Source organism: Lepidochelys kempii, chromosome 6 (genome assembly GCF_965140265.1).
Source record: "Lepidochelys kempii isolate rLepKem1 chromosome 6, rLepKem1.hap2, whole genome shotgun sequence".
Classification (NCBI taxonomy): domain Eukaryota; kingdom Metazoa; phylum Chordata; order Testudines; family Cheloniidae; genus Lepidochelys; species Lepidochelys kempii.
This window is the reverse complement of record NC_133261.1, coordinates 52,577,209-52,602,801: the sequence shown is the minus strand read 5'-3', so window position 1 is coordinate 52,602,801 and position 25,593 is coordinate 52,577,209. Positions and strand designations below refer to the sequence as shown.

General features: G+C 41.6%; 1 protein-coding gene across 4 annotated transcripts in view; it reads right to left on the bottom strand.

Annotated features, from left to right (window-relative positions):
• Positions 1 to 25,593, bottom strand: part of PDHX (pyruvate dehydrogenase complex component X) — a 97,965-nt gene that overhangs the window by 67,489 nt on the left and 4,883 nt on the right. For 3 of the 4 annotated variants that reach the window (XM_073347928.1, XM_073347930.1, XM_073347927.1), the window contains 2 exons: positions 20,173 to 20,256; positions 9,190 to 9,290 (listed from right to left, as the gene is read on the bottom strand). In XM_073347928.1, coding sequence (XP_073204029.1) covers positions 9,190 to 9,290; positions 20,173 to 20,256 — 185 coding nt within the window. Of the gene's footprint in view, positions 1 to 9,189; positions 9,291 to 20,172; positions 20,257 to 25,593 lie in introns of those variants that run through there. The other variant, XM_073347931.1, reaches the window with a different exon arrangement.

Sequence of the window (25,593 nt, the reverse complement as noted above, 5' to 3'; positions counted from 1 at the left end):
GGAGACATTTATAACCATACGATGCAGGGTTAGAGCCAGAGGTATTTAGAAAGCAGCTTCAAGCACACAGTGAAATATAAATGCAATTAAACAGGTAGGACATTTACTACTATGTCTTATTATGTCATGATAATTAACCAACTAGTAAAATCATCTAATATATTTGCCTTCTGATACCAAAAACATTTTGGGGTCCCATTGTCCCATTTTTGGTAGGCAGGTAACAGTGCTTTTACTGTGGGATGGACTCTAGGTGTGAAACTAACACATCAATCTCAGTTATGCTTTGCATGTTTACAGAGCTTTTCACCCATATATCTCAAAGCACTTCACAAAAGTGGATAAACATAATTATCCCCATTTTAAAGCGAGAAACTGAGGCATTAAGAAATATAGCAAGACCAACCTGGGTTCAATATTTATAGCACTTTTATCTTTACTCCTAGACTCTCAGATTGCATTAATTACAAAGAAACTACACTCCATGCCTGGTTGTCCATGTTTTGGGGACTTTTTGGTTTGCACTTAGCTCCAGCTAGTCCCAAGTGCAGTTCCCTGCCTCTGGAATGTATTACGTGGTTGAGACGCTCATGACTGTGCACTGCAGCTTCCTGCATCAAATGAAGTTCCAGGTACTGGTCATTATACATAAAACCATAAAGTAGCCTAAGCACAACTCTCGACCTTTGACTTGCCTTCTGACCTATGCTTGTCCGGAATGCTGGAACTCACCATTCTAGAGATAAAGTTCACAGTAGCCAGGTACAGGCCTCCCTCAGTAGCAGGTCTAGGCATGTGGAAATCACCCCTGCGGCAGACATGCTTAACACAAGCAGCTAATTCTAAATGTGGCTCTGCAAGATTTATTTCTTTGCAGTCTTTCAGCTGGCTGACCTATGAAATGGTGGGCCTATAGATGATCCTTCCGTCCTGTTTCTAAAGCCTCGAGCTGCAGAGGATTGTGGTGGTTTTGCTCTTCCTTTAAAGTATGTTATTAATATGAGTTAAAGCCATGTAAAAAAGTTTCCATATACCACACTATAGGTGTCTTATATTGCAAATACATAGAAAAGTTACCTTTCCTCCTTTTTATTTATGACAGATCACCTCTAAAATTGTGAAGAGTGTTTTTTATCATGCTTCTATTGCATGTATCTTTAAAATGCAGTAATGCATTTTAATTTCTGTTGTATAGCAGCCTGAGTGCCTTGGTGAGAAGACAGATAAAAATTATGACAACATTTTAAAAAGTCAGCAGCAGTTTTAAATTTTGTACTTAATATCTGTACATGCAAACAGTTCAGCAACATCTTCAAGCATTTTCCAGATAGGTTATTTGGAACCAAAGTTTAAACTTTGGTTTTGGGTCTGGACTTAAATAACTTTTAATACTTGAAATACAAGCAGTATGCAAATGTATATCCCCACAACAAAAAAAAAAAACCCTAAAGGCATGTACATTGAGTTAGAAATTGTCCTATGCATCATCTCACTGATATCAAATAACCCACAAGCATAAAAGAATAATTGCTGCAGTGTTAAGAGCTTTCAAAACTCATTTATTAATTAAGCAACAATGATTAATAAATGTGAGTAGTGTTTTAAACTCTGATATTTCTTAACCAGGAGTTTTAGTACTACAGTAGTGAATTAATTCAGAACCTATAGATAAGGCAGCAGATGTTACTTATATCCGAATTCATGCTTTACTCATAGGTAGCATTAGAATACTTAAAAGGTTCAACTATGAAAGGCTAATGTCACTTCCATCAATATTTCATGCAGCATTACAACTAAGCGAAGTGCTTTCCAATCCCTTAAGGATAGGGGGCAAGGGGAAAGGAGAGAAATCATAATGAGCTCAAGACAACCAAAGAGGAGGATGGAGAACAGCTTATCTACCTTCTATAGCAGATGGGTGTGAGTTAACAGATTCATTCTCATCACAGGTTTCAGAGTAGCAGCCACGTTCGTCTGTATTCGCAAAAAGAAAAGGAGTACTTGTGGCACCTTAGAGACTAACCAATTTATATGAGCGTAAGCTTTCGTGAGCTACAGCTCACTTCATCGGATGCTGTTTAAAACCTCAAAGAAGTTTAAAAAGTCTCAGGTGAGCTGCAATACATTCCTTTCACTTTCCAGATAAATATTAACTCTGTTTCCATTTAACTCTGTGAAATCCTGAAGTAAGATAATATGGGGAGATTGTGGGGGAGGAGGCGGGAGGGGAAGAGAGCAGTGAATACAAATGCTTAGATCTGACTTCAAAACATTTCTCTTCCACACATCATCAAGTCAGCTTTGAAATGTGTTCACCAATCTATGACCACATATCATCAGTGACTCTAAACTGGAAGCTGAGCATCACTGATGTGACATGAATAAAGATAAGGGAAGTGCATACAATACTACTACTTTAATGATAATTTAATGTGCAATACAAGTACCATTTATAATGGCTGTTTTAAATACTGCCTTAGAATAAGATATGCTGACAGAAGGCTTTTTTAAAAAATTAAAAAAAAAAAAGCATGCAGGTTTGCTGATAGCTTCTGCCTAAGTAGTGCTTGTTCAGCCTCCAACCATCCTCCTCCCAGCTTTTGTTTATTGTCAGGGAAAAAAATAGACTGGTAAGACATATAGTACTTATCCTATGGATTTTATATATAAAAACAATTTGCAGCTATTCAGTTTGGCACCAGCCTACAACACCCCTTTGGTAATAAGAAAAATAAATATATCTATTGTGTCATCATTATAAGCATCATGTGGTGAACATGTAACACACACACCTGTACCTAGTAAAAGAAATTCCTGTTCCCAGAGAGATAACTTCATAGAATCATAGACTTTAAGGTCAGAAGGGACCATTATGATCGTCTAGTCTGACCTTCTGCACAATGCAAGCCACAGAATCTCACCCACCCACTCCTGTAACAAACCCTTAACCTATGTCTGACTATTGAAGTCCTCAAATCGTGGTTTAAAAATTTCAAGGTGCAGAGAATCCTCCTGCAAGTGACCCATGCCCCGCACTGCAGGGGAAGGCGAAAAACCCTTAGGGCCTCTGCCAATCTGCCCTGAAGGAAAATTCCTTCCCGACCCCAAATATGGCAATCAGCTAAACCCTGAGCATGTGAGCAAGACTCACCAGCCAGACACCCAAGAAAAAATTTTCTGTAGTAACTCAGATCCCACCCCATCTAACATCCCATCACAGGCCATTGGGCATATCTAACGCTAATCGTCGAAGATCAATTAATTGCCAAAATTAGGCTATCCCATCATACCATCCCCTCCATAAACTTATCAAGCTTAGTCTTGAAACCAAATAGGTATTTTGCCCCTACTGCTCCCCTTGGAAGGCTGTTCCAGAACTTCACTCCTCTGATGGTTAGAAACCTTCGTCTAATTTCAAGTCTAAACTTCCTGATGGCCAGTTTATATCCATTTGTTCTTGTGTCCACATTGGTACTGAGCTTAAATAATTCCTCTCCCTCTGTGGTATTTATCCCTCTAATATATTTATAGAGGGCAATCATATCCCCCCTCAGCCTTCTTTTGGTTAGGCTAAACAAGCCAAGCTCCTTGAGTCTCCTTTCATAAAACAGGTTTTCCATTCCTCGGATCATCCTAGTAGCCCTTCTCATCTTTCTTAAACATGGGAGACCAGAACTGCACACAATGTTCCAGATGAAGTCTCACCAATGCCTTGTATAACGGTACTAACATCTCCTTATCTCTACTGGAAATACCTCACCTGATGCATCCCAAGACCGCATTAGCTTTTTTCACGGTCATATCACATTGGCGGCACAGTCATCCTGTGATCAACCAATACTCCGAGGTCCTTTTCCTCCTCTGTTACTTCCAAGTGATGCATCCCCACTTTATAACAAAAATTCTTGTTATTAATCCCTAAATGCATGACCTTGCACTTTTCACTATTAATTTTCATCCTACTGCTATTACTCCAGTTTACAAGGTCATCCAGATCTTCCTGTAGGATATCCCGGTCCTTCTCTGTATTGGCAAGACCTCTCAGCTTTGTATCATCTGCAAACTTTATTAGTATATTCCCACTTTTTGTGCCAAGGTCAGTAATAAAAAGATTAGTCCCAAAACTGATCCCCGAGGAACTCCACTAGTAACCTCCTTCCAGCCTGACAGTTCACCTTTCAGTGTGACCCGCTGTAGTCTCCCCTTTAACCAGTTCCTTATCCACCTTTCAATTTTCATACTGATCCCCATCTTTTCCAATTTAGCTAATATTTTCCCATGTGGAACTATATCAAATGCCTTACTGAAATTGATTAGGTGATTATAAAATTTAAAGATAGAAAATACCTATTAGAATGATCCTCCAACCAATCTCAGTGACAATGCAAAAGTATTCCCTACAGTAAACAGCGTTTTATCCAGTCTAGTTTTTCATTAGTCCAAAACAATTAAACCACAGCAGACAATTCCTAGCGTAAGAGTCCTCACTCTCTGAAAGGATTACCTGTATTCATCCTAAGTCTTCGCCCTCAGTTTATCCCATTTCTTGCAGTTATATTTTATTTCTTCATCTCTGCCACTCGATGCAGAGAGTGGCAGAATGAGGACAGACAGATGCATGGAATTAAGTAGCTGGCTGCAACTTTAATTAAACTTTAATACTCTCCTATGCCAGGTATTAACTGGTTCCAGTGCGGGAGTTACAGGGCTTCTTACCATATAACCCATAACGCGGGATAGCCTCTTGTCATAAATATAAAGGGAAGGGTAACCACGTTTGTGTCCACAGTGCTATAAAATCCCTCCTGGCCACAGGCAGAACCCTTTCACCTGTAAAGGGTTAAGAAGCTAAGATAATCTCGCTGGCACCTGACCAAAATGACCAATGAGAGGACAAGATACTTTCAAAGCTGGAGCAGGGGGACGGGAGCAAAAAGTCTGTCTGTCTGTGTGATGCTTTTGCCGGGAACAGATCAGGAATGCAGTTCAGAACTCCTGTTAAAAGTTAGTAAGTAATCTAGCTAGAAATGCATTAGATTTCCTTTTGTTTAATGGCTTTAATGGCTGGTAAAATAGCTATGCTGAATTGAATGTATATTCCTGTTTTTGTATCTTTTTGTAACTTAAGGTTTTGCCTTGAGGGATTCTCTATGTTTTGAATCTGATTACCCTGTAAGGTATTTACCATCCTGATTTTTACAGAGGTGATTCTTTTACTTTTTCTTTAATTAAAAGTCTTCTTTTAAGAACCTGATTGCTTTTTCATTGTTCTTAAGATCCAAGGGTTTGGGTCTGTGTCCACCTGTACAAATTGGTGAGGATTTTTATCAAGCCTTCCCCAGGAAAGGGGGTATAGGGCTTGGGGGGATATTTGGCAGGGGGCAAGACGTCTCCCAGTAGGCACTTTCGCTGTTTTTTGTTTAACACGCTTGGTGGTGGCAGCATAGGATTAAAGGACAAGGCAAAGTTTGTACCTTGAGGAAGTTTTAACCTAAGCTGGTAAGAATAAGCTTAGGGGATCTTTCATGCAGGTCCCCACATCTGTACCCTAGAGTTCAGAGTGGGGAAGGAACCTTGACAATTCTTGTCAGCCTACCCCGCAGGACTCAGCTCTCTGAGTCCTAGCCCGCTACCCCTATTGTCAAGAGGGAGACAGAGGGTCAGCAGGGTGGGGACCTCAACACACAAGGACCACAAGTTCTGACCCTATCACATGAGCCCAAGGCCCAACACCAAAATCCCTGGTCTCTTACCTCTGGGAACCATTCATTTTATTCTCTTAACCACACTGGAAACCAGCTACAAGTTGTGACAAATAACAACTCCACCCCAGTAGCTCAGTTAGGTACTAAGCAGATTCCTACTTAACCAACCGTGGCTTGAAGGTTCTGCGAGGAAGGCAAATTCCTCCCTGGTCCTCTGCCAATTGGCCCATGGGAGAAAAAATTCCTTCCTGATCCCCTAAACAGGCAATTGGCTAGACCTGCGGGTGGATTGGATGGGTTGCTGGATTGGAGCCCAAGGAGGCTGGGGAATGCTGGCCAATCAGCACTCCTCTGCCTCAGCTGGTCAATGGGTGCCAGAGACTTCAAGGGGAGAGAAGCTACCTATTGGCCCTGAGAGAGTGCCTCCCTCCCTTGCTACTGAGTCTGTCCCCTTTTCACCACTGGCCTCATTAAGTTTCCCCACCACTGATGCAGTTGGGTGGCATTTTTCTCAGGCCTCCCAACAGAGACTAAAAAAGAAAATATTTTTTCCAATACTTCCCCCTACAGTATTTTCAATCCTTCGTTTTAAAAATGTTTCTATAGGGAATGGTATTAAACATGTACATATGCTACACTATCCATATAACTTTTGGTTTGATCTGATTGAATAGGACAGTGATTAGAGGCAGCTTAGTGAGAGCAGCTGAGTCACCCATTCTAGGTGGAGCCCAGGCTTGCAGTGGCTCGTAAAATGAAGGTAGCTGGGAGACTAAGGGAGTCAGCCAGAGAGAGTGTATTCTCAAGGGCAATTCTGTCTTATTACTATTGATCAAACTTTGGGGGGGGCAAAAGAGGAGCACTTTCTGTGCTGGAACGTGGCACTGAGTTTGGTAGGACTCTGGGCTGGTTGCTGTGTTTTGAAATATAGGCTAGGTTGCTGACTGAAAACCTATGCAGTTAGCTACACCATTATTAATATTTTAATACAAAAATAAGAACCCTAAATACATGATTAAAGTACGTACTCAATCACAGTTATTTTTATTAAGAAAACAGTGTATAAATGAGTCTATAAATGTTGGAAACACACTTTGCTTATTTAATCTTAATTCTATATTTTTTTGGTGAAGAAATTGATCTGTTTGTGTTTTTGGTGAAGAAATTGATCTGTCAACTGTGTGCCGTTGAGAATTTGCATTGAGATCAGGATGGTGTGGCTGAGTGGTCTATGCATTATTAGTGAAATCCTGGCCTGGAACAGCTCGGTGCCATTGTCCTTAGACAAGTTTCAGGCTGTGCAGTGCACCCCAGGTTGTTCACTTGGTTACCACCCTCCAGCCCAAATGTGGATGCAGTTCTGTGGTACTAGTATAACTGTTAAGCTCTTTGGGATTCTTTATGTTAAAAAGCAATAAGTACTTGCAAAATATTTATTATGGCTTAATCTAATACAAACATTAGTAGATCAAATAGAAGCATCCAGTATAGAATCAGTCTTTTGTATGGCGAATCTGGCTCAAGAGATGACGTGAATAAGTGTGAAGAAAGACCACCCCAAGTCACATGCCCAGCTCATCTCAAACATTCCTGTGACAAAAAAAAAAAAAAATCACCGAATGAATTAAAAGAGATGAAGTCTGACTGGCTTTAAGAACTGTTTAGATGGTTGGCAAATTCACTGCCCTTCTGGTGAAGCCACTAGAAGATTAATCTCTCCAATATAATGCTGTTTCCCCTTCACTGTCCCCCTTCTCATGCTGTTATTTACATCCTATCCACCTTTCTAGTCCTTGTTACCAAAACACAGACTTGGCAGTGCATGCTCACCTTTAGAAAAAAACAAAATGAATGTATCAGAAACAGAGGCTAGGAACTGAGGGGCCATTTCAGTTCCCTCTGAAGTCATTGACCCTTTCATTGTCCTTACTGGATCAAGCCTTGTAAGAGGAAAGATGAGTTTGAAGAATTAGAGTGGAGTTCAGCCTAAGTTAGTGGTCTTGGAACAGCTGAAAATACCCAGCCACATGCAACATTGACACATTCCATCTCCAGACAATCAAAGCTTCTTCTCTATTCCAAAACAATTAAGTCAGAATAAAGGTGTCAAAACTGAAGTTCTACTCGGAGTCATCCCAAAAACAACTCAGAAGGAGAAACAGCATTTGGCGATTTCTTTAGCACCTTACATAACAAATACAGGACTCTCAACTGCATTGTGAATCCAGAAGCTTACCACAAGAATCAGTTATCTACATGTTGAATGCCAATGATGTGTTCTTAGTAACCATGTGACATCAGATTTATTTATTATTGTTTATATTACAGAAGGACCCATGGGACCCCGTCACGATCAGGACCCCATTCTGGCAGGCTCTGTACAAATATGGTCATTGGCCCAAAAAGTTCACAATCTACAGTTTAAGACTACAGAGCTAAGTGAGGATGGGGATAGAGAAAATATGCAACACTATTCCACCAGCAAATTAATAAATATCAAAGATGATGATGTAATTAGGATCATTGTCCTAAAAACTTATAACAAAGGGAAGAGTTGAATTTCTAAAGTGCAGAACCAGAATGTGATTGCCATTATATAAAACTTGTAATTAAGTAAAATGGAGAATGTGATTACTATTATTAATCCTTTGTATTTTGGTAGCATTTACAGGCCCCAGTGAGAATCTGGACCCCATTGTCCTAGATGCTGTATGGACTTATAAGAGGATACTGTTCCTGCTCCAAATTGTTTAAAATCCATCTGGCAATCTGATCTGCATGGGTAGGCTCCAGACCAGCTCAAAACCCTATTGTCGCTTACAATCAGACTGCAAAGACACCCCCCTCCGGCCCGCCCACCCACACACAAAGAGGATATCTTCCCCCCACACACACACACACCCCTCCCAAACAGGCAGAGCAATCAGCCTGATGGTAGATTCAATACATTAATTCCAATTATTTCCTACCTCTGGCTATTTCAATATTCCCCTATTTTTTCTACACTCATGGAGATTTCCTATTTTTAAAATAGATTTTAGGAATATAGGAATTGCTATACTGAATCAGACCCATGGGCCATCTAGTCCAATATCTTGTCTCCAACAGTGGCCCCCCACCAGATGCTTCAGCAGGTAGATAGTGAAAAATTAATTAGGTGTTATTCCTAAATTCTAATTAACTAACACCAAGAATAAAATTTAAATATTTGATGGAAGCAAGTCATAAGGCAACAAAATGTATAAAACCATAAATTATCCTCATAGATGAAAATTACACTTATCTATAACTTTAGTAGTTCAGCACTTGTAAATTTACAAATATAAAAGCTATTCAGTAAAAGTGTGTTGGTGTCTTATTCTGAAAATGAGGTGACAGGAAATACAGACTGAAGCTCATATTAAAGTAATTTTTGAACTAATATGAGAGTTGACCTCAACCCATGACAAACGACCTCCACCCCGCTGAAGACAGTTAATCCTACCATTATTTTAGCCAATATGCCATCATCACTTGACTCCATGGTTACCACTGCTTTGTCTGTTTCGATTTCACATAATGCATCTCCTGCATTTACAGTTTCACCTGCAAAACAAGACATGATTTAAAATATTGTAGAATAACTTTGAAGCATGCATCTGGCTACCAGTTTTCCAGTATTGTAAGGATGATTAAAAATGCAGTAAATAATATTGTACTTTGAGACTTCTGGATAAAAATCATTGCTCTTTTGTAAGGTGTTAACATCATTAATTACCCATGTTTGCGGTAAGTATTCAGACAGACAGAACAATGAAGTGACTTGCCTTAGGTCACAACCAGTCAGGAGCATAGTCAAGAAGGCAACCCTGAAATCCTTATCTCCAGCCTTTGGCAATAACTGCTAGCCATTGATGAAAATGGTGATGTAAGTATTTCTTAATAGAATACTGATAACAAGCAGCACTGTCTTAAAACTATACATAAGACATTGTTGTGTGTCTGTGTGTGTTTATATACACAAGCGAGAGATAGAGAGAGAGAGGCGCAAGTGTTATTTTGAATTTATAGCAAAGAGTTAAACATGAAACCATCCTCTGCAATGGACTCCAATCATCATTACAGATATACAAATAAAACTTCAAGAAATGAAAAATATTCAAACGGCAAGTCTATCAGTTTGTTTCCTCTTAGTCTTTTATAAAATCCTGAACAAACAAGAAATACACATCTTTTGTGAAATGAAAATGTGTGTGGTGTTAGAAGTGGATCATAGAATCATAGAATAACAGAGTTGGAAGGGACCTCCGGAGGGATCTCTAGTCCAACCCCCTGCACAGAGCAGGACCAATCCCAACTAAATCATCCCAGCCAGGGCTTTGTCAAGCCTGACATTAAAAACTTCTAAGGAAGGGGATTCCACCACCTCCCTAGGTAACACATTCCAGTGTTTCACCACCCTCCTAGTGAAAAAGTTTTTCCTAATATTCAACCTAAACCTCCCCCACTGCAACTTGAGACCATTACTCCTTGTCCTGTCATCTGCTATCACTGAAAATAGTCTAGATCCATCCTCTTTGGATCCACCTTTCAGGTAGTTAAAAGCAGCTATCAAATCCCCCCTCATTCTTCTCTTCTGTAGACTAAACAATCCCAGTTCCCTCAGCCTCTCCTCATAACTCATGTGTTCCAGACCCCTAATCATTTTTGTTGCCCTTCGCTGGACTCTCTCCAATTTATTCACATCCTTCTTGTAGTGTGGGGCCCAAAACTGGACACAGTACTCCAGATGAGGCCTCACCAATGTCGAATAGAGGGGAACAATCACATCCCCCGACCTGCTGGCAATGCCCCTACTTATACACCTCAAAATGCCATTGGCCTTCTTGGCAACAAGGGCACACTGTCGACTCATATCCAGCTTCTCATCCACTGTCACCCCTAGGTCCTTCTCTGCAGAACTGCTGCCTAGCCATTCGGTCCCTAGTCTGTAGCGGTGCATTGGATTCTTCCAACCTAAGTGCAGGACTCTGCACTTGTCCTTGTTGAACCTCATCAGATTTCTTCTGGCCCAATCCTCCAATTTGTCTAGGTCCCTCTGTATCCTATCCCTACCCTCCAGCTTATCTACCACTCCTCCCAGTTTAGTGTCATCCGCAAACTTGCTGAGGGTGCAATCCACACCATCCTCCAGATCATTAATGAAGATATTGAACAAAACCGGCCCCAGGACCGACCCCTGGGGCACTCCGCTAGATACCAGCTGCCAACTAGAAATGGAGCCATTGATCACTACCCGTTGAGCTCGACAATCTATCCAACTTTCTACCCACCTTGTAGTGCATCCATCCAGCCCAAACTTCTTTAACTTGCTGACAAGAATACTGTGGGAGACTGTGTCAAAAGCTTTGCTAAAGTCGAGGAATAACACGTCCACTGCTTTCCCTTCATGCACAGAACCACTTATCTTAGCATAGAAGGCAATTAGATTAGTCAGGCATGACTTTCCCTTGGTGAATCCATGCTGACTGTTCCTGATCACTTTCCTCTCATCTAAGTGCTTCAGAATTGATTCCTTGAGGACATGCTCTATGATTTTTCCGGGGACTGAGGTGAGGCTGACTGGCCTGTAGTTCCCAGGATCATCCTTCTTCCCTTTTTTAAAGATGGACACTACATTAGCCTTTTTCCAATCTTCTGGGTCTTCCCCAGATCGCCATGAGTTTTCAAAGATAATGGCCAATGGCTCTGCAATGGATCAGCATGAACTACACAAATCTACTGATGGGATCAAGTTATATTATGGTTTTCCTCTTCTTTTAAGCACATACATGCCTGCTATATCATAACAACAGCCCTATGAGCCTGGATTGTTCTGACAGATGAATAATGACTGGATACTTGCCATTAAATGAAATTACAGTGGGAAACCTGGAAAGGATCCAGAATGTTTTGGCTTTAAAGCTGATAAAAATATGCTTTCCTTTACACAGCACTGGAGAAAAAGTACAATTATGTATCAGGTTTGTAGGTACTGTATTTTTAAATAAAATGCAAAACACAGGCTTTAACACTTTCCGCAGCACAATAAATGAAGTGACAGCATTATATGTCTAATTTTACTTTCCACTTGCTCTCTGAAGTGCTTAAACCTCAGAAAAATTACTTTGCCACCTACGATTTCTGTTTGTGTATGTGACATGTGCAGATCTTTGTCTTGATTATTTCTTGTATTGTGACTACTTGAAAAGGGATTGGGGGAAAAAGAAAGAGAAAGAACTGCTATATGGTTTGGATGACCTTTGCAGTAAGAAACAGCAGCTATATTCAAGCCTCGATTAAATAAATACTTCCCTGAGGTTCCATTGTGGGAACTCTAAGGAGAGAAAAGATGGCCAGTTTCTTTGTCCACTCAAAGATATACAGGGAACTTAGCACTTCATTATTTCATGTTAAAAAAGAAATCTACATTAGGACACATTAAATTGCAACAGAATTAGGGACTGGATGGCTCACGGGGGGCTACCAAGCTCGTCAACTGTAATTCACAGTGGTTTAGTTCTGTTAGATGGTTATTTCGTGTGGTTTGTTATAACTTATACTACCTTAGACAGTTAGCTAGGTATTTACTAAATAAAACGGACTCATTCCTTAGCTATGCCAATTCTGTGCCCAGCACAGTTGAGGGGGCAAGTGACATCTCTACACCTCTTATCATTAGACTACGGCCTGTCGGTGGCTACTCTAGACCCTGGTGCCACTTACAGCAGCCTTAGAGCAGTTTTATTTTTAAATTTTACTTTACAGTAATAGCTCCAGCAGTACATGATTGCCAAAGCATAGCAGCGCTCCAGCAGGGTCCCCACCCGCTCAATACGCCTCTTTCTCTGGGGACATCAAAGCCTTCCAAGGTGCTTGGGGATTCCCCTGCACTGGGGACTCTCTAGGAAACTGATAACACAAACTTTTTCTGCCTCTTGGCCCCACCAGAGCAGCAGCCAGTGGCAGAAGATTTGACGCAATATCTATTTTTAGAAGTATGTTGTGATATAGCCTTTAGAAATCCCGGTCACTGGTTCAGTAACTCAGTTTAATGAATGGGAGTGTGGTACCTCTCAGCGGGGGCTGCCAAATTCATGATACATCCCAGCAGGTGCCCAATTTGATGCCAAGTACAACTGAAAAAATCAGCTTTCTGACCGGAAAGAATTGGAAAGCAGAGAGCTTTGCTGAAAATGGAAAAGCTGGTACTTGGTATCATAAAATTGTTCAGATGGCTACTCTTTGTGTGAATAGTTAAATTCATTGTAATTATTCAGACACTTTGAAAACCCTTGTTTTCAGTGGTTAGCTCCTTATATTAGAGTGATTACGACTTCTACTACACTGGAGTTTTCCTTCAAATTTAACTTATGTCATACCCAACAGAGGTTCAGTAGCCTAGATGCAAAAAGTTGGTAGTGTCAGTCCAGTTACTAGTGGACAGGTGTCCAAATCATAGGACACAAATTGCACCCCTTGATGCATAAGGATTGACAATGGAGAACTCCCTTCTCTCAGTCTCTAGAGGTGGTCCCTCTAGAACAGTGCTTTCTCAAGCTACCTGATGTGGGGGACTGGTCATTTTTTTTCCAATGTGCACGCAGACCGGCAGCTGATGGCTCGGTCCGCGGACCACCACTTTGAGTAGCACTGCTCTAGAACATAGTTGAGTTATAGTATATGGGGAAGCATCCACTGATGCTGCCAATTCCGTGTACCTGGCTCAGGATAATCAGAGGATTGTAGTCTCCAGGGCTGTCAATCTATCGTCTTTCACCAGTACTAAATTCATACATAATAAATATCTTAAAAATAAAACTGCTTTTTATTCTAAAGCAATGGATTTCATTACCCACAGGAATCAATAGAAAGCTGCACTAATCGTAAGGGAGAAATAGTGAAGCTGCCTATTAAATACAATGTATTTTCTCCTGCTGACGTGAAATCATTTCTCTCCTGTGCAACTGTAAAAACAAATATTACATACTTACTTAAAGAGCAGGATCAGTGACCAGAATAGTATTCTGGTGACCCCTGCTGGTTACATGGTGGAAATGTGTGGGTTTTCCCCATGTAAACCTGTTATGTTACCTTTCCAATCTTGTCTCTTTCCATTTACTTTAAAACACGGTACCATATAATGTTTATTTTTTCAGATATAAGATCAGTAAGAATATATATCTACTAGTGCCATTCAATCATATACATCAAGTCATTGCAGGATGAGTCATTTATGAGAATCACTTAATGGTGGTAAATTTAGAAGCATTACTCCACTTTCCTTTCCCCCCCCCCCTTTAAAAATCTATCTACCCATTTGCTTTAACCCTTATTACACTGCTTGGCAAAAAATAATATTTAGAACTAATTATTATCAAAGATGTGCTAAATGAGCCCATGTATCACATTCAGATTTTTTAAATGGAAAGAGATCTCATTGTATTCAAAATGTTAGAATAATTTGTCTTTGAGTCCAACCTTCAATTAAGAGCAATTAATATGCACAACTGATTTTCAGATACTTATCTAGGGTAGCATAATAGGGATTGAAATAGCTTTCTATAGTACACATGGAGGAACTGGCATAAGACCTTTATAATAAGAAATAACAGTTGTACAGTGGTTTTAAAAGATTTTGTACTTTAAACTGTAGTTATAGACACAATATTCAAAAGTAAGAATCTAAACTGCTGTAGAATATGGTCTCATGGTTATCAGAAACTTTTGGTTAGTTATGTTACATCTACACACTACAAGTACTAGAGCAGCACAGCACCCCTATAGCACTGCAGTGTAGTAGGGTTGCCAGGCGTCCAGTTTTTGACTGGAACGCCTGGTTGAAAAGGGACCCTGGCGGCTCCGGTCAGCACTGCTGATCGGGCCACTAAAAATCCGGTCGGTGGTGCAGCAGACTAAGGCAGGCTCTCTGCCTACTCTGGGTCCGCGCAGCTCTAGGATTCGGACGGCATGACCCTGTGGCCCCTAGGCACAGTGGCGACCAGGAAAGCTCCGCGCATTACCCCCACCCAGGGAGCCATGGCCAATGGGAGCTGCAGAGGCAGTGCCTGCAGACAGGGGCAGCACCTGCAAAGCCGCCTGGCCACCCTGTGCCTAGGAGCCAGACATACCATCTGCTTCCGGGAGCCATGTTGAGCCAGGGCAGGCAGGAAGCCAGCCTTAGCCCCGTCACACGGCCAACTGGGAGCCATCTGAGACAAGCACTGCCCAACTGGAGCCTGAACCCCCACCCCAACTCCCTGCCCCAGGTTGGAACCCCCTCCCAGACCCTAACTCCCTCCCAAAGCCTGCACCCAACCCCTGCCCCAGCCCTGAGTCCATACCTTGCACTTCCCCCCCCGCCCCTGCCCCAGCCTAGAGTCCCCTCCTGCACCCCAAACATCTTATATCCAGCCCCACCCCAGAGCCTGCACCTCCAGCCAGAGCCCTCACCCCCTTCCACACCCAAACCCCCTGCCCAAGCCAAGTGGAAGTGAGTGAGGGTGGGGAAAAGCGAGCAATGGAGGTAAGGGGGATGGCGCCTCAGAGAAGGAGCAAGGCAAGGGTGTTTGGTTTTGTGCAATTAGAAAGTTGGCAACCCTACAGTATAGGCACTTGCTACAGTAACAGAAAGGGTTTTTCCATGACTGTAGTAAATCCACCCCCTTGAGAGACGGTCACTAGGTCAATTGAAGACTTTTTCCACCAACCTACAGAGGTCTATACCAGGGCTTAGGTCAGTTTAGTTATGTCTTTGGGGATCTGAATTTTTCACTCTTGAGCAACATAGCTAGATCGACCTAAGTTTTAGATGTATGCCAGGCCTTAGAGAAAGACAACTTCCAGGGCTGTTGTCATTGTCTATCTGCAAGTCATTAAACCTCATGGATCTTCAATTTCATTTATTGAATTTATAAATTTATAATTATACCTACCTCCCAAAAGTGTTACTGTGAGGGTTAATATTTGTAAAACACTTTGCTCTCCTACAGTATCTCTGATCTGAGGTTCTCAAAGAATTTTATCAAAATACAAACTGAATTTTAATCTTGAATCAGAGTAATGATTTCTTAAGTGTAACTAAATTTGGGGGGGTGGGGGAATATATATATATACTTTCCACATAGTCAAAGCATATACAAACATTAAGCATGCTGATACTATGGTAATAAGGGCGATATAAGTACCTAGCCTAATTTCTAAGTAATTTTCAAAACTTCTGTGGGGTACCACAGTCCCCGTATTATCCCCATATTCTAGAAAAGGATACTGATGCAGAAAAAAATTAAAAATACACTCAAGACCACAGAAGAAGTCTGTATCAGAACTAGCATTAGACTTCAGGAGGTCTTTGCTCCCAGCTTTGTGCTCAGACTACAACTATCTCTAAAGTGAAACTAACAGTGGTCTTTAGAGCCCATGATATAATCTTACTGGTCCCTAAAGGCCAGGGCATAAAGGTACAACTGCCAACTTTATGACCCACCAATAGGAGCCATAAACATGTCTCTTTCCCTGGGCTCCATTATTAAATTTAAAATCCAGCCTTAACTTGAATTTTCATGGAATCTGGGACAAGAGAGAGCTAAAAAGAAACAGGTTTTCTTGATGACAGAGTGAGAACCAATTATTCTTCTGATTGAACCTATGGAGCTAGAGCACCCTCATTTACAGCCAAGGCATGTGAAGACACAAAATACTGCACAGGTCATTCATCTAGGAGTGTCAACACATTCTAATAAAGGTCAATTACTTTTCAGGTGACAGACCTCAGGCAGCAAGAGATAAACGAGGACCCAAAGTATCTTTTCATGCAAAGGAAATGGGTTTTAGAAATGAGTCTTTCCAGATTTAGAGATACGTCTAGGCAACTTAAATTTGTTACATTTCCATTAGCTTTAAGAATAGACTGTCGTTTAATTATTAAAATGTCAGCCCTGAATACCCACCATAACAGTTCCTTGTCTTTCATAATTTACTAGTAGGAAGAAACATAAGAATTCATACCAAATAGCTTGTAACTTTATCACAGTTCAGGGCTAGCTGCACTTTTGACACTGCTCTGGTCTCTCTCGGAGTACAGGCCAGACAGGTTTAGGCCTTGAGCTTTCACCGCTTTGAGGTGAAACATGTGACTCTCCCACTCTTAGAACTGGGGCCCTGGGCTACAGCCCTGTGTGTACCACCTCTAATTACTCTTAACAGGTCCTGCTGGACTCATTACCTGCAGTTCTTCCCTTTGGGAGCTGTGACTAGCAGTAAACACAATGACCCAAATAGCTTTCTTTAAAACAAAGTATTGTTTAATCCTAACAACAGGAACACAGCATAACAAGAGAAAGAATTTTGAAAGCAATAAACCAGTTTATACACATAATTATCTTAGGCTCATCTGCACAGCAAGTTACTATTCAGCAAGCCTGGATGTGAATCTATAGCTCACCAGCTTGCCACACAGTAACATCCTATGTGGATGCTGTTGCAGTACAGCGAAAGTCCCAGAAGGCATCTTGGTGTACTACTACTTCAAAAGTGTAATATATTAAGAAGCACTCCGGGACTTTCATTGAACTCTAACAACGTCCGTATGGAACATTACTGTGCAGCAAGCTGGTGAGTTGAAGATTCATAACCTGGTTTGCTTGCCGTGTACAAAAGCCCATATTTTAAGAATTAGGCAGGCCTATTTTACCCAATTCTCCCAACCCTCTGGAGTCTGGGTTTCAGTCTGCTCCCCAACACTATCTGCCTAAGTCTTCCCCTTAACTATCTGACCTCCTCAAGAATGTGTCAGTCTCTTTAAACCCTTTGATCCCCTCTCCCGCTCTCAGGGTTGAAACATTTCTGGAAAATACAATTTAGCAAGCCCGGGGGGGTGGGGGGGAATCTATCCAGCACATTACAGCCAATGGCTCCAGCACTGTCCATCCAGTTTTTGCTAATAAATATTATCTGAGCTATTGCTCTCTTCCTCCTACCTGCAGGTAAACACTCTCTTTGGTGAATTAACCCAATTTAGTCACACAATGGAGCGCCTCAAAATAATCACAGAGAACCATATAAAACAGTATTCATAATCATAGGCAGCTCCAAATCTAACACAAACATGTTGCCCCCCTAAAGCCATGAAGCCTGATTTTCAAAGGTGCTAAGCACCCACTACTGCAACTGAAATCAAAAGAAGCTGCAAGTACTTAGCACCTCTGGGGGAAAAATAAATCAAGCCCACAGTGTGAAAGGTCACAAGATAATATTAGGACAGCTAAGGCCTTGTCTACACTACACAGTTTTGTCAGCAAAAGGCAGCTTTTGTCGACAAACCAGTGTAGGTGTTCAAACTTCAATGCTCCTCCCACCAACAAAACTCTCCTGTTTTGTCAACAAAATAAAACCACTTTGACAAGAGGCGTAAAGCATGTTTCAGCAAAGTTAGATCGACTAAGTGTCAGTGTAGAGACTGCGTTCGTTCCTTGCCACATCTGGCTTCCAGGAGCTATCATACAATGCCCACCGTGATAGCTCTGCTCACTATTTTGAACTCCGCTGCCCTGCATCCAGCTACACAGGCATACACCTCCTCCCAAAATTTTGAAATTGCTCAGCATGCAGAGCTCACATAGCTACTGCCCAGCTGGACACGCCGGCTCCCAGCAGCAAACACACTCCTGCTAGGACCACAGGGAAAGGGGTGAATCTCCTTGGTCTTTGGGAAGAGAAGGCTGTGGGAGAACTCAGAGGGAAGATTAACACTGAATCCTGTTCTCCCCAGCACTAGGACCACAGTGGCAGGCAGGCAGGGTGGGTTGCTGCTGGGGCAGAGGTGCGGGAGAGAAAGACTCCTGCTGTGCTGTGAAGAGTCACGGAGGGACGTGGGGGCGTCCTCCTTCCCCGCCAGCGTACTGGTCTCCACTGAGCTGGGGTAGGGGGTGGGGGGACACCAGCCGTCAGTGCTCCAGCTTCTGTCTCAGAATTGGTTGCTTCCGGCTGCGGTCTGAACAAGTGTTCAGGCTGGTGAGTGCTATACTTAGAGACAGGGTGCTGACACACTCACTCTCCCCCAACACACACACACTGACTCTCTCTCTCTCTCTCTCACACACACTCTCTCCTCCCCAACACACACTTTCACCCCCTTCTCTCCGCACACACACACTTCGGAGGGCTTCTTGTGTTAGTGTTCAGCAATGTCAGTTTGGTCAAATTACTGAGTGCTACTTTAAAAAGTGATTTAAAATGTGTTACTTTTCGGGCGCACACAGCAACCATTACAAGGTCCATAGCATGATGCAAACAAATAGGGCCAGGCTCACCACACACACATTACTGTGGCTCAGTGTTAATATGCTCCTTCAAGGCATTCCCCAGATGAATAGCCTCTCCTCCTCCCCCACTGGGCTCCTCTTATAGCCTTGTGTTCATAACACACAGAACAATATTGAACAGGAGTGCAGGATCCGCGCTTTCTGTCAGAGACAGCTGGGTTGCAGGTTACCAGAGCAGTTGAAAAGCAGCAAGCAATCTAGTAGGATGCTCATGGAACAATGGAATTGAGAAAGTGATGCTGTACCTGCCCCCATGAGGCACTGCAAACACTTCCCAAAGCACCCTGCAGCCAGTTGCATACTGGGATAGCTACCCACAATGCCCTGTTCTTGTGCTGGTATTGGGGATGCACTTCACCAACACAAGAAGCCTAGTGTGAACATGCAACAGCGGTTTAATTCCAGTAGTGGTTGTACATCAGCGTAAATTGCATCAACAAAACTCCAGTGTAGACAAGGGCTAAATGTTCAGCTTAATGATTCTAGTGTGCCAAAGATGGGGTACATACCCTCCCTTAAAGATTCAAATAAAGTTTAGTTAGCACAAACTAAAGTTTCACATCACGCTGATAAGGCACTATTACCACATACAGAGGTTTCTTTCTCAAAACGCAGTTTAAATTCAAATTACCATAAGAAATTGGGAATGTAATAACAGAGATTCCACAACACCTCTGAAGTTGTCTAGGATTTCTATATTGATAAATCATTCCAAAAATCATTTGTGATATTTCATGGGAATCTAGTCATCTGTACATTATTCATAATCTACAATATTACTTGTCCATTACTGTTTTTAAAAACACACACACGCTCTCAGAAGCGGAGTGCAAAGATGCTTCTTGACTTGAGAGTTAAGAATGTATTTACAAAACTACAAAATATGTTAACAGAGTAGCTTAGAGGTAGTTTTCAGACTGTGACCAGTGAACCGGTGGTCCATGGAACTTGTCTTTGGTAGGCAGCAGAAAGAAACATTTTTGAGAACAAGCAATTTGTGGATGGGGTATTTGGTAGAGAGTTGGCATCCAGTAAATGATCCTGCTCTTACAAAATAGTCCACATAATGAGTTGGAGAACCAATGCACAGCTCACTAAATTTGTCATTTTAGATAATTGTCTCTCACCTTCCTTTTTTAACCATTTCACAATATTTCCTTCCTCCATCGTAGGAGACAGTGCAGGCATGAGTATTTTAACAGCAGGACTACCTAGAAAACAAGACACTGGAATTAACCACTAAAACCTCTGCTTATCACACAATTAATACAGTTGAGATCCCTAAGAAAGGAAAGAAATGAGAGTTAAAAGCAAAATGAGTGAATGGACAAACAATCCAAGGAAATAAAAAAAAAATCCACCCTTGTTCTGTATTGTGCTATAGACTACTGAAAGAGAAAATTATTACATTTGTAAAGAAATACTTATGGAAGAATGCTTATTTATTCAACAGCAGAGATAAAACAAGATGTCTTTTTTTCATCCTTTCTGAATACAATGTGGACCTTTTCTGCAAAGGGAAAATGTTCTAACAAAGATTTAGTATGCTTGCAGGCTATAAAGATCTTGCAGAGAAAGACTAAAACAGAGTTCATTTATTCCTTAAAGTCTCTGTAGATCCACACCCAAGGGGTCATGATCCCTAAAGCACATGAATTGTAAAACTGAGTTGAAGTTATACATGGTTCATGCTCCCAGAAAGTCTACAGTGCAGAAATATAGATAAATTTGCTCCTGACTTCTATTCCCTAATTAGTTCTCTCTTGTTCCATATCAGTCATAGAAACTGACCTGTCTTTGCTCTGGTACTTAAATTATTTAACTTTAGCATTACTCATTATTTTAGCATTTGTAAAGTGAATCCAGAGACTATTCCTGATCAAATTCCCTTTTGTGGCTGTATCATCTACAGTAATTGATAATCTTTCTTTCTGATAACTGCTGGTCCAGGACTAGTACTTAGAAAAGTTACTGGTCCTGAGAATATTTGTATCAGTTTGCCAAACCCTTTTTATCCTTGAGAACATGTGAAATAGTGCACCTCACAGCATGGGTCCATGGCTTTGTTTACTCAAATATTTTGACTGTGTGATCATATTATGGACCCCCAGAATTATAAATTCTCTCTTTATTGACTTGAAAGATTTCATAAAATACACAGACTTGGTTCCAGTTCTAACAGTCTGTTTTGAGACACTGGCCTCAATTAGTAAATCAAACCTTAAAGGCTGAGAATAAAACATGGTAATAAGAATAATGTGATTTAAAGTTCTTATGTTATGAACATCCAATAATTAATTAAGGTTCACCACAACTCAGTTTCCACACAAGCATTTCTTTATTAGTCCAAAGGCCACTTGGTGCTGGCTACACCCAAAATACAAATATAAGCATATATACCTTAGTAATAAAAACAGTTACTGTATAAGCATTGACCAAATACACACAACCAGATCTGGACCAGGAGATACTTTCCCATTATGGTGTGGCTCCAGAAGGGCAAGGAAAAGCTCTGACAAAAACCTAGAAAACACTGCTGCTTTATATAACAAACAAGTGATGTCTTTGATGGTTAGTGGACCTTCACTAAAGTAAGCTGAAACAGTTTAGGGCTGCACTCTGTTTTCTTCAAGGATTTCCCCTTATTTCACTTTGCTGCATTTTCCCCCAGCTACTGGACTAAGCATTTCTAACCAGTTATTTACTGCACCTGGTGTCCACTTAACCATGTTTTCTTTATTTCTATAGCTTAGCCCAAACTTTAAATAAGATAACACTATGAGTTTAACACAAACAAACCACATTTCTCATGAGTTTATTCTTTTTGGTCACATACTTCAGGCCTATCACTCATGTTAAAATCCAAACAATTTAAAACCATTTAAAATGCCTAATGTGCGCCGATACAAATAGTAATGAGTGGACAAACATCACAGAAAAGCAGAGATCTCTAGCTTTCCAGTGATATATAGCATTTATTTCTAGCCATGGTGGTTCAAAAATACCAGATGTTAAGCCTGGTCTACACTTAAAACTTATACTGGCATAATGATGTGAGTTAGGGGTGTAATTTTTTTTTAAAGCTACTATATTATAAGGCCTAGTGTAGATGCACTTATACCAAAATAAAAGTGTTTATGTCTCTCACAGAACTTTCTAGCATCACTAGGAACAGGACAACCCTTATGAAAACCTGGTTGGGAGCAGGGGAGGAGCTGGCAGGTCCTGAACTCACTAACCACTCCTTATACCTTTGTATGACACCACCATCACCGCACTTTTACCGGATTTTTCATCTGGAAACACAAAGTGTTTTGCACAGGTGGGTTTAAGTATTATCTTCATATTATAGATGGAGCAACAGAGGTCCAGATCCTCAAAGGACACAGGCGTTGCTCTGCTCAGCACTGCAATACCTAACCCCTAGACGCCAGCTGTCTAGTGGAATACTCAGTCCTGAGATAGGTACCCAAGCTTCCCACACAATTCATAGAGAAAGTTAAGGACCTAAGACAAGGATCTTCAGAAGCCACCTAACCTTGCCAGGAGCGGGAGGCCCAAGAAAGGAGAGGAGCGTGGGTGTCTAAGCAACTGACACAGCAAGTCTGGCTAATAGGAGGCGCTAATCTCCAGTCTATCACTCAGGATCCTTAGCTGCGAATCCTCTCCTAGAGTTAGGTACTTAGGCCATGTCAGCTGCTTAGAGAGCCCAGTGTCATAGCAGCCCAATCATCTCTCTCTCTCTCTCTCACCATTCTCACACTTGCCTTCCATTTCCCTGTGTCCCTAGCTGTTTTTTGTGTGTAGGTGCTCTGCGTCTAGCCCTCCTACTGCAGGGTTTGACAGGTATAAGGCATGCTGAAAGCACACCTACAGGTTTGGGCACCACTAGCAAAAGAGACATTCCCCTACCTCCTAGTTTAAGAATTTTGCCTTGGCGTCTCTGGGACCCGAGCAGCTCGTTAGCTGTGAGACAGCGTCAGGGCTTAGGCAGCTCTGTGAGCGCCAACTGGTGGAAACTTGGACACCATGGTCTCATCCTACAATTTTACTGTCCAAAGTGGAAAGTTAGTATAAGCAGAGCAAACAGACTTTTGATGTCATTTTCTTAAGGCTGCTACAATCACTTTTGGACCAGATCATACAGTCTTAATTTAATTTAAGCAATAATCCCAGTTGTTTATTACAAACAACTATGAGAGTAATTCCCCTTCACCAAAATCAAATCTATACTCAATAATCCTGCCTTTGTATTAATAATACCTAGCATTTATGTAGCACTTTCCAGATTCAAAGATCTGTACAACAATTAGCTAATTCTCACAAGATTCCTGGGAGGTAAGTAGTACACCTATTTTATAGGTGGAGAAACAGACACATTTCAGTGACTTGCACAGAGCTTCACTATGGTGGTAGTGGAGCTGGAATTAGAACTCAGGAGTTCTTGGCTCCCAGTTCCATGCCCTGTCCACCAGACCATGCTGCTGCCGTCACTCATATTTTTATAGCCATCTACTGTTTATTTAGGGCCACATCTAAATCTACCACCAATTATATTTAGAGAATCAATTTAAAATGTTTTTAAACACAAACCAATTGCTAACTTGAAACCATCACTGAGGCCATAACACTTCCACGTTTGGTGACCATTTTAACTGTTATGTTCCTTCCAGACATAAGATTTAAATTAATGGATTTGAAAAATCCTGTGGATTTGCACTGCATTTTATCTTCCAAAGCGCTGGTCAGAACTTCTATGCTCACTGCTTATATTATTTCACCTGCCTTGACATGGGTACAGGAAGCACTTTGTCAAAACAGAAAAGCTGCAGTGAACTAGAGATATAAGTGCCTCAGCATATTACCCCGTCAGTTGTAAAGAAAAAAATTACTACGCTTCTATATCAGTGCAAACATAACACAGTAATAGCTGAGATATATTAAAAAACTAGAGTGAAGTACTACATTAGGGGACCATTTTCTTCTCTCTGTGAAAAAAATGCACCAGTGTCTTCACTCATCAGGGTTCTAGCCCTATACTGCATTTAATGAGCAGCCCTACAGCGTTTTAGCATGCCCATTACCTGTTCAAATATAAATGTAGTACAAACCAATTTGCTGCTATTATGAAGCAGATCTAAGCTTCATTACTTTGACTAGTCTACATATGGCATTGCTGGAATTTCATCTCAAATCTCTCTGCTTATGGGAGCACATCATGTGAACCAAAGAGCTATAGTAGAGGTTGGATCAATGCCAGAATAAATTACCCAGTCATATTTCACTTCAGCTCCTCTCTCTCTCTCCCCCCCGCACTGCGCATCTTCTATATTCCACGAGGGTCAGACACAGCTAATTCCCTTAATACTAGTGTTCATTAAAGTAACATTGTTCAAACCACTCTAAAGATAACACACTTGCACCATCTGCAGGTTAGACAAAATACAGATACTATGGCATGTGCACCTCAGGAAACATTATAGCAAGGCTAATGGCAAGAAATGTTAATACTGCAATTACGGATTACATGAGAAAGTGTGCTTCTCTTAGGGTACGTCTACACTACCCACCGGATCGGCAGGTAGTGATCGATCTATCTGGGATCGATTTATCGCGTCTCGTGTAGACACGATAAATCGATCCCCGATCGCTCTGCCGTCGACTCCTGTACTCCACCGCAGCGAGAGGCAGAAGCGGAGTCGACGGGGGAGCGGCAGCAGTCGACCCCACGCCATGAGGACGCGAGGTAAGTCGACCTAAGATACATTGACTTCAGCTACACTATTCTCGTAGCTGAAGTTGCATATCTTAGGTCAATCCCCCCGCCCAGTGTAGACCAGGCCTTAGATTGGTACAAAACGGGTACAATTTGAATTAGTCCATTTTTGTTCTAGAACCTGTTTTAAGAAGTCTTCATTTGTCATGGATATAACAGGAAAATCTTTAAATAATTTTTTCTATCATAAACATTATTTAAAGTTCTAGTCTGACTTTAAAGGGCCTATGATATGTGATGCAGTGTAAAGGCACAAAAGAAATGGATGTTGTGACTCCCTAACCAGCACTTGCTGACTATCTGCAGGCAGATGTTTGATCACAAGGTACTGGCTCTCCTCCTTTCCTATTGCCTAGTCACATTAACAGACAACTGAAAAAGCATTACTTTCCCATATAACGTCCCTTTGGAACTGCAGTAATAGTTTATCTGACCATTGGATTGCCAGGCGTCCAGTTTTCAACCAGAACGCCTGGCCGAAAAGGGACCCTGGTGGCCCCAGACAGTACTGCTGACCAGGCCGTTAAAAGTCTGGTCGGCGGCTCAGCCTGGGCCGGGGCTAAGGGCCTGCCCTGGCTCCATGCAGCTTCCAGAAGTGGCCAGTATGTCCCTGCAGCCACTAGGCATAGTGACAGCCTGGGAAGCTCTGCACGCTGCCCTCGCCCCTAGTGCCAGCCAAGCAGCTCCCATTGGCTGGGAACCACAACGAATGGGAACTGCGGGGGAGCACCTGAGGGCGCGAGGGCAGCACACATTCCTTTAAGATAGCCCC